Raw genomic sequence first — 7,998 nt, forward strand, 5'->3', positions numbered from 1 at the left:
CAATGGAACGTAGAGATTCAGGAGCATAAAACAATGGAACGTAGTGGTTCAGGAGCACAAAACAATGGAACGTAGTGGTTCACGTGCATAAATGTATCGGACAGCAGTTGTGAGGATAATACCGTGGACTGAAATGTCATCAGAATTTCTGTTTTAATCGTACCAGTCGACTGGACAAATTGTGATCCGTCACGACACACTCTCAAAATATTCGTTCGAGTATTGTCCTATTAACCAGAGGTGTAGTTCATCTACGTGGTCTCGTAGAAACACGAGGACTAATTTCACGTCGGGTGGGTTTTCGTAGAGGATTCAGAAAAATGTTAATGCGTGCGCTTACCCTTGCCGCGGCGACACTTTTCTCCGCCGAGACGCCGTCGAGTTCCACCCGCGCCCTGGCCGCTGTCGCGGCGCTTTGCTCCTTGTACGAGACGTCGCCGGCTTGTAAAGCTCTCATCTCGGCGCTGTTCGCGGTCGCTTTCTCCGCGCTGAAGCCGTCCGTGACTACCTGGAATTTTTTTTTTTTTTTTTGGGATCGACGGTTATGACAAGTTGCAAACACAAGATGATATTACAGCAGAGTGAAAAGACAAAGAAATAAATCAAACGAGAATCGTTAGGTCTGGATCATCCGCGTGATTGAACATTTGAATTTCGCGGATTCAAAAATCCCTTAAGCGATAATTGTGATAAAATCAAAGTAATGAGATTAAATATCTATTGCAAGTTACTGTGTACAAACTTAAACTGTTTTCTGAATAAAAAAATCACTGAAATGTGGTATAATTACGAATATGTTTCTTATTTTCCCTAAATTTTACTTTAAACAGTAAGTGATGTAAAAATGCCATCTTTGCATGACAGGTATACTCTACATAAATATTGAAAGGGTTAAGAGAAACCAAATTGTCCCCTTCGATAGAGGACACTCCAGATTCTTGCACGACGAAAAAAATTAAACTGATTTGAATTTTTAAATCTATCGCGTGTCTAATATAAAACACAGACGAAATAAACAACAATCCGGAATCATTTCCTTTTCACGATATTAGGAAGATGGTATACGTCGAACAACTGAGTGTAGAGAATGAAATTTAGAGGGGAAAAAACTGACCTCGCTCTCGATGGCGAGAAAGTGCTTCGAACGGTCGCGTGACGGAAGTGAAGTTAAAGATAGACACTCGAAGCGGAAAGAGATCAGCTGTCGACGGCAGGCAGTGTGACATTCGACGGTAAAAATAATCGGGAAACGGTCACGTGTTTTTCGAGGGAATGTCTTGTGGTTTCTGAAACAATCGAGCGGCCAGAAATTGACTCGCACGGTTTACCGTTTCGAATTCGATTCGAGGAACAGAGAAGAGACGCACAGGTGTGTGGAAGCACTTTGGGATTCGAAACAAAAGGATCAAGTATGGAACTGAACATCAGGGTTCAATGGTTCACCCTTAACTATAGATCACTCGTCTCAGAGATGAATAATCCGACAACGACTAACTTTTATAACACATTTAATAACCCAACCGACTATTATTTTTCCTTATTCATTGTTCATTGAACGTCAATTATTGCAAATTAAAAGCACTCAAACGTGTATAGCTTCCAAAAAATCTGTCGACGACTATGGTGATAGTGAAAGAAAAATTCAAATCGTTTCTGTGACGTATAAATTGTGGAAGTTTGTACATTTATACAATCTCCTAAATATAAAAACGTATTAAAATAAAGATTTTAATTAAATTTAATATCGAAAAGCCTTTAAGCACAAGGCACAAAATTCTGTGCAATTTTAGTTTTTGTATAATAGTATTTAAAGTTGTGAAGTGAAATAAACTTCCGCATTTTAGAGTGGTCTGTAGTTAAGAGTTAAAGACTATTTACAGGTAATAAAGGGTTGAGGATAATATTATGGAGTTCCACAGGGATACTACTGGTGGATACCTCACTGGCAGATGGGCCGGAAGAGTCTCATCTAGAGACAAGACTCAAAGTCCTTGACCTAGACTATCTCTAGAGGAAACCGCACCTCCGGCCAAACATTGCGCAGCCTCGTGTCGCCAAACTGATCGTGAAGTCCACGCGGGGCATCGATTATCACGAGGCGCAATATCGAACAGGAAGCTGCTTCGTGTCTAAAATTGTCCTCGTTTTTGAGAAGCTGCCGGAATTTCGATCGTGAATCATCCGGTTCTAAAGATCCACGGTAGCTTTGGTCCAAGATTTTGGATATTCAGACTCGTAAATCAATGGATATTTCATCGATTCTTGACCCCCCACCCCCTCTCTTTCGTAATATTATTCTAGAGAGATTTGATGCTCCTCGATAATCATTAATACAAGTTGGACACTTAACTGGTTTTTGAAACTTTAATGCCTGATGGAATAGCGTAATGGGAGATGACTATAATTATATCATATCGATAACAATCAGGAAACAGGTATCGATTGTTAACCGTAATACTGAATTGTATATTAAGCTAAATGTTAATCACAGTCCACAATAATAGAAACATAGTTTAACTACCGAAGTTCAATGCAAAGATTCACTGCTTTAATTGTTATAAACAATTCATCGTGGATCTGGACAAGTGAAGCATCACTGATCGAAGTATTATAATGAAATAAACAATACCGCTTTTGTCCACCTAATACCGTCCATGTGCAAAATTCTTCGGTTGGTCTGATCATTAGTATCCTCAATCTACTTAGCAAAGTATAATATAACCATAACCCAAGATCTATTAGGTTGGTGCATATGAAATCAACACTATTTAACCATTATTTCTCGTGCCTTATCTTCAATAATATCCCTTAAAATATTATTACCGATGACATTATCCAACCTTCCTCTTAATTAATTTTCCAATGAAAAATCACTAACCTTGAGTTTTACGTACATTTACATAACCTTCCCTCAAATACCAAATTCACGTTCTCAACGACTTTCGCGGCAATAGTTAGTATTCGAAACACGTGTATTACAGTATATCTCCTCTTCAACCCTTTTTGATTCATCCTAACAAGAGATTCGGAAACGATCATTATTGAAACTGTCGTTCCTGTGCATCCATCGTACGCTTCTTCTGTGAAAACTACAGCTGTTACATTTTACCAAATTTATACAATGTTTTTTAAATTACTAAACTTTTTCAAACAACGAGCCTCCTGCTTCCCAGTGGTTTTCAATCAAAGGGTTCAATATCGTTCAAAACAATCGAAGATCGGACAAAACTGGATGGATGTTATTGGCCGCAAAACATAAATGATTAACCTGACAGATGAATCCTTTGATATTCCAACGAGAATATCTTTCTTTGCTAGTTCTTTAACACTAATCGTACTGAAACCTATTTCTACCGTATGTAAAATCGGTTATTTGACCGGCGGTCGGTACGGTTCGTGTTAAGCAACCAGAAATAAAGCCTTTGTTACCTTAGTTTTGGAGGCGCTGGTCATCTTCTTCTGTTCGAACTTCATCGTCTCCTGTCCAGCAGGCAGACTGGTCATGTTCGGCATGTTCGACATGCTGATCGGCGGGCTCATATTATGAAGATTGTTCAACGAGTTCAAAGAGCTCAGCTGAGACGGCGAGCCCCCGGTTAACGTGACGGCCCCCGTGGCAGGAGGCGGAGTGTCGGGATCGGGAAACGTCACCAACGGCTCCGTTAGGTCGGCCTCCTCCGTTCCGTTCCCGTCTCTGCCGCCGAACAAAAAAGTGCTTTCAATAAAAAAAAAAAAAAGAACAAAAAAAAATGAGCAAAAGAAACAGACATCGGAGGATCTCTGGCCTCCACACGTTTCCCAGAGAGCTTAGCGCGACGCCGGGACGCAACAACGCTCGAAGAAGCTCGAAAATAATCGTCGGTGGATGGAGGGGCTAAAACGGGCATACGCGGTTTATAAATAATTCTTGGACCGTGACACTCGCGGGTGATTACGCGCCGCGGAAGAATCGAATCCGCTTCTAGGGACTTTTCGAACGCGTTCACACGATTCATGGAACAGTAACTGATTCTGTCGTGATAAAATTCAAATTACGGAAGTCAATGCCTTCGAACACTAATCGAAAATTTGCTGTATAACACATACACTACCGGTTGAGAATATGGGACCAGAGTTCATGATTCATGGAACAGTAATTAATTCTGTTGTGATAAAATTCAAATTACGGAAGTCAATGCCTTCGAACACTAATCGAAAATTTGCTGTATAACACATATACTACCGGTTGAGAATATGGGACCAGAGTTTACGATTCGTGGATCAGTAACTCATTATTCCGTCGCGATAAAATACAAATTACGGAAGTCAGTGCCTTCGAACACTTATCGATGATTTACTGTATATTAAGGTAAAAGACAAAAGGGGTCTGTATACCACCCACCTGTCCACGAGGTTCTCCATGCTGCTGCGCAATCGTTGGGAGAAATTGGTCGAAATGTTGCTCTTCATCTCGGATATGCCCCGTTGCAGTTCCCTCAGGTCGTTCTTCATCGAGCTGGCTTTCATTTCACTCGACGAGGACGAGGTAAGAATCCTCTGAGAGGATTTGGCCACCCTGCTCGAGCTGCTGCTGCTGCTCTGGCTCTGGTTCGTCGTCAGCATCTGCCGAGTCAAACCGTCGTTTACGTTCTATTTAAAATCCACGTGGGCTGACTCACTCTCTCGCCTATTCGTCTCCCTGTCCCCTTTTGCACCCCCTTCTCCGTCGCTGTTATTCCACCCCCACTCCCCACCACTGTGAACGACGCCGTTACCAGCGTTTTTCGCGGGAATTTCAACGATTTCGCGAAAGTCTCACATTTTCGTGAATTTTCGTTTACATAAAATCTGCCTCGATACTTCGAACCATTCGTAACGATTACGTAATCGTCCGATTTGAACGATCGAGGGTATTGTTACTGTTGGACCACCTTATATATTACGTATATACGAAGACCGTTTCTCATGCGCCTGTCGGACAAAGTGAAACGGCGGAATAAATTCAGGGGAAGTTTGTTCGAACAATTGACAGAAAGGCCTTAACACTAGAACTACCCAACCCCGTCAAAATGACGGACTACAGCAGGTTTCTTATTTTACAATTACCGAAGTTATAATAACGCTTTTTGTGGAATTTATTGTTTACTTTTGATTTAGTATACGTTTCATACGAGACTGTATTACGTTAGGTTGTATTATGCGTATTACTAAATTTTACAAGTTTATTCAGTATACATTTACTGCTGGTAGTTCTAGTGTTAAGGAACGCGGATCACGGGCGCGATACGCCGTTCGTTCTGGTAGATGTCCAAACAGTGGGGGACCAATAGTGCCAAACATCGTTCGACGAGAGGCGAACACGTTCTCGACGTCGGACGGAAGGAGCCTTGAAAGATGGCTGTTGTGTCACTCAAGGCTCCCGGACCTGGAAGTTTAGCCTCTTGCACGGGAGAGGAAAAAAATTCGCGTGGGCGACGACATTACGTAAAGGCCACGTTGTATGTACCCATTGGTGACTTGGCTGGATCATTCCGATTATTTCAGCTGGAACACGAGACGTTGATCGAGAGGATCGAGCAGGCACAATGTGCCGAAGAATACGACCGAAAGAACCGGTGTGTACAGTAGACTCGCGATAAATACCCGTTAGGAAAGTCCCATGTCTCAGTGACTAACAAATTTGTTCACGAATGACTGTTATTCCTTGTTTGATCAAATTCTGCACTGAAGTGTAAATTTCATTTGAAAATTAATTGTGACAAATTTATGATAAAAGTACCAACAATGAGGATACATAAATAGAAATTATAAATACATTTTTACAGTTAATTGTTGTTTTGGAAGTATATGCGAGTCATTTTACAATAATTACCAGCTTCCTAGAACTGCCTGCTTCTAGAACCCTAAATTCGGGTAATTATCGCGAGGCTAGTGTACTCTGTTCTCGATTTTGTCCTGGTTGATTCATAAGCTACCATAGCCCTCCTCCTCTTCCATTTTTTTTACGTTTCGAATTATATGAAAATTTCGGGGGAAAGAACAGATTGGAAGTCTACGACCGTCAAGATCGATCCGAGTTCTACGATCTGTTTGGGGAATTTCACGACTGGAAAGTAGTCCGCTGTCTGTTGGTTGTTTACGGAGAGAAGAATCGAAACGATCGGCTCTCCGTCGAGACGAAAATCGAGCGAGCTGGTGGATCCATGCAAGACGGACCGAGGCGTAATTAAAAGAGAACGATGATAACGATATCAGTGGGCGGCACTGAAACACGTGAACTTTGTATCGTTGCATAATCGTTTGGCTCCGCCGATAGATCGTGCTCCGAGGATCTTCTAACGCGACGTGTACCCACCTAGAGACGAACTCTCTCTATCTCAACCGTTTCAAATGCAATGATTCGGATTATCTAACAATCCCACATAATCGCAGCCACCAATCGTACGCTTCGAATTCTTTTTCGAAGTAAAATTCTTGCTTTCCAAGTCTCCACCAGGATTCCACAACGTTGTTTATCGCAACTAGATCGCTATAGGGGGACCTATTTCAGTTTAATTGTGATCGTAAACGATCGTGGATACAAATACATTGAATGTATTCGAGGTATCGAGCTAGGTTCGTATGACGGATTCCTCTTGACGGAAGCGTCTAAACAGCTCTATGTAACGTTTCGCGCCACGTGGATCGATTTGCTCCGCGATGGATGACGAGGACGACTTAATTTTGGCAATTCTCTCACGAAAGGGGGTGAATAATCCGAAGTTCAGGAAATTCGACAAGACTTGTGGGCGAGAGACGTCGCGACGCGACGATCCGTTTCTAGTAACGTGACGCAGAAAGTTACCGAAGATCATGAAGGTCATGTCGACGGGGCTCTTTAAATAGAAAGTTTCGAGAGAGGGTCGTTAAAAACCTTCGTAAGTGTTGTCTGAAGTAATATCCCCGTGAAAAGTCACCGTTCACGCGACACTGTAATTATTGGAATTTTTCTCACGGAGAAGGGCAAGCAAGATACTTCCATCGCACGAAAACGGCAGGAGAGTGATGTACAGGGTGTATCAATTAAAATGCAAGACACTTTCATAGGATGGATTCTACATGTAAAATTGAGACGTAGATCAAGAATGACGAAATTACGTTCGAGGCTTCGTTTCCGAGTTATTAATTGCTGGAAATACGCGTTGGAATACGTCTGACTCGACGGATTATTCTACTTAAGAGGCGCGTCATTCAACTGTTTCGCGAGTTCAGCGACTAATAACTCGGAAACGAAGCCTCGAACGCAATTTCTGTATCCTTGATTTTGAATTTAGTTTTGTATGTAGAATCCATTTAACGTGTCTCACATTTTTCTTAACTCTTTTTATATCGGCGATCTATAATTAGCGGTCTCGTCTTAGCTAATTCAAGTTTCCTTTCACTTGGTATTCAGATGCCTTCCGTGATTAATCGGGTTAACCCAGAAATCGGTTTATCCGTCGACGAGAGAGTGGTGCAACTGGATTATTCGTTCGAGTTTTCAAAAATTTACCTGTGACGACGTGGTGACCTGCGGATGATGGCTGACGTGGCTTCTACCTGACACCAGGTTGTTTTTCTTCTGCAAATTCTCCATGACAGTGTGCATGTCACCGTTTTCCCCTCCCTCCACGGGGAACTCCGACATCTGCAACGACATAAGTACAGAATTCTTTAAATGCTCCAAGTGTTTTCATACGGAATCACGATACGGTCATTATACAAATGTGCGCTACAATGCTGTTAGTCTGTTGTACGTTATAGGTCACGTTTTCTTGCTGTTTCACGCTCCATTACTGTACCAGTATATAATACTGTCATGTAATTATAATAACATATGATCCTATTACAGTGCTGTCCAAAATGATTATGTTTATAGCATAATCGTATGTTAGAATACAGTTAACCGTATAGTAACACATGTGTATAATATTGTATTTAGTGTTATAACATTAAAGTTACATATAACAATAGTGTGATAACATCATAACCATGTATATA

At 41.6% G+C, this 7,998-nt stretch overlaps 1 protein-coding gene across 1 annotated transcript in view; it reads right to left on the bottom strand.

Annotated features, from left to right (window-relative positions):
* The window catches only part of LOC107190061 (sterile alpha and TIR motif-containing protein 1), a 23,258-nt gene extending 15,613 nt beyond the window's left edge, over positions 1-7,645 (bottom strand). Inside the window, exons 1-4 of the mRNA XM_015578784.1 lie at positions 7,511-7,645; positions 4,382-4,602; positions 3,430-3,694; positions 341-508 (exon numbers count right to left, since the gene is read on the bottom strand). Coding sequence (XP_015434270.1) covers positions 341-508; positions 3,430-3,694; positions 4,382-4,602; positions 7,511-7,645 — 789 coding nt within the window. The remainder of the gene's footprint in view (positions 1-340; positions 509-3,429; positions 3,695-4,381; positions 4,603-7,510) is intronic.
* Positions 7,646-7,998: the final 353 nt, after the last annotated feature.

The sequence above is a fragment of the Dufourea novaeangliae genome, unplaced genomic scaffold (genome assembly GCF_001272555.1).
Source record: "Dufourea novaeangliae isolate 0120121106 unplaced genomic scaffold, ASM127255v1 scaffold172, whole genome shotgun sequence".
Lineage (NCBI taxonomy): Eukaryota > Metazoa > Arthropoda > Insecta > Hymenoptera > Halictidae > Dufourea > Dufourea novaeangliae.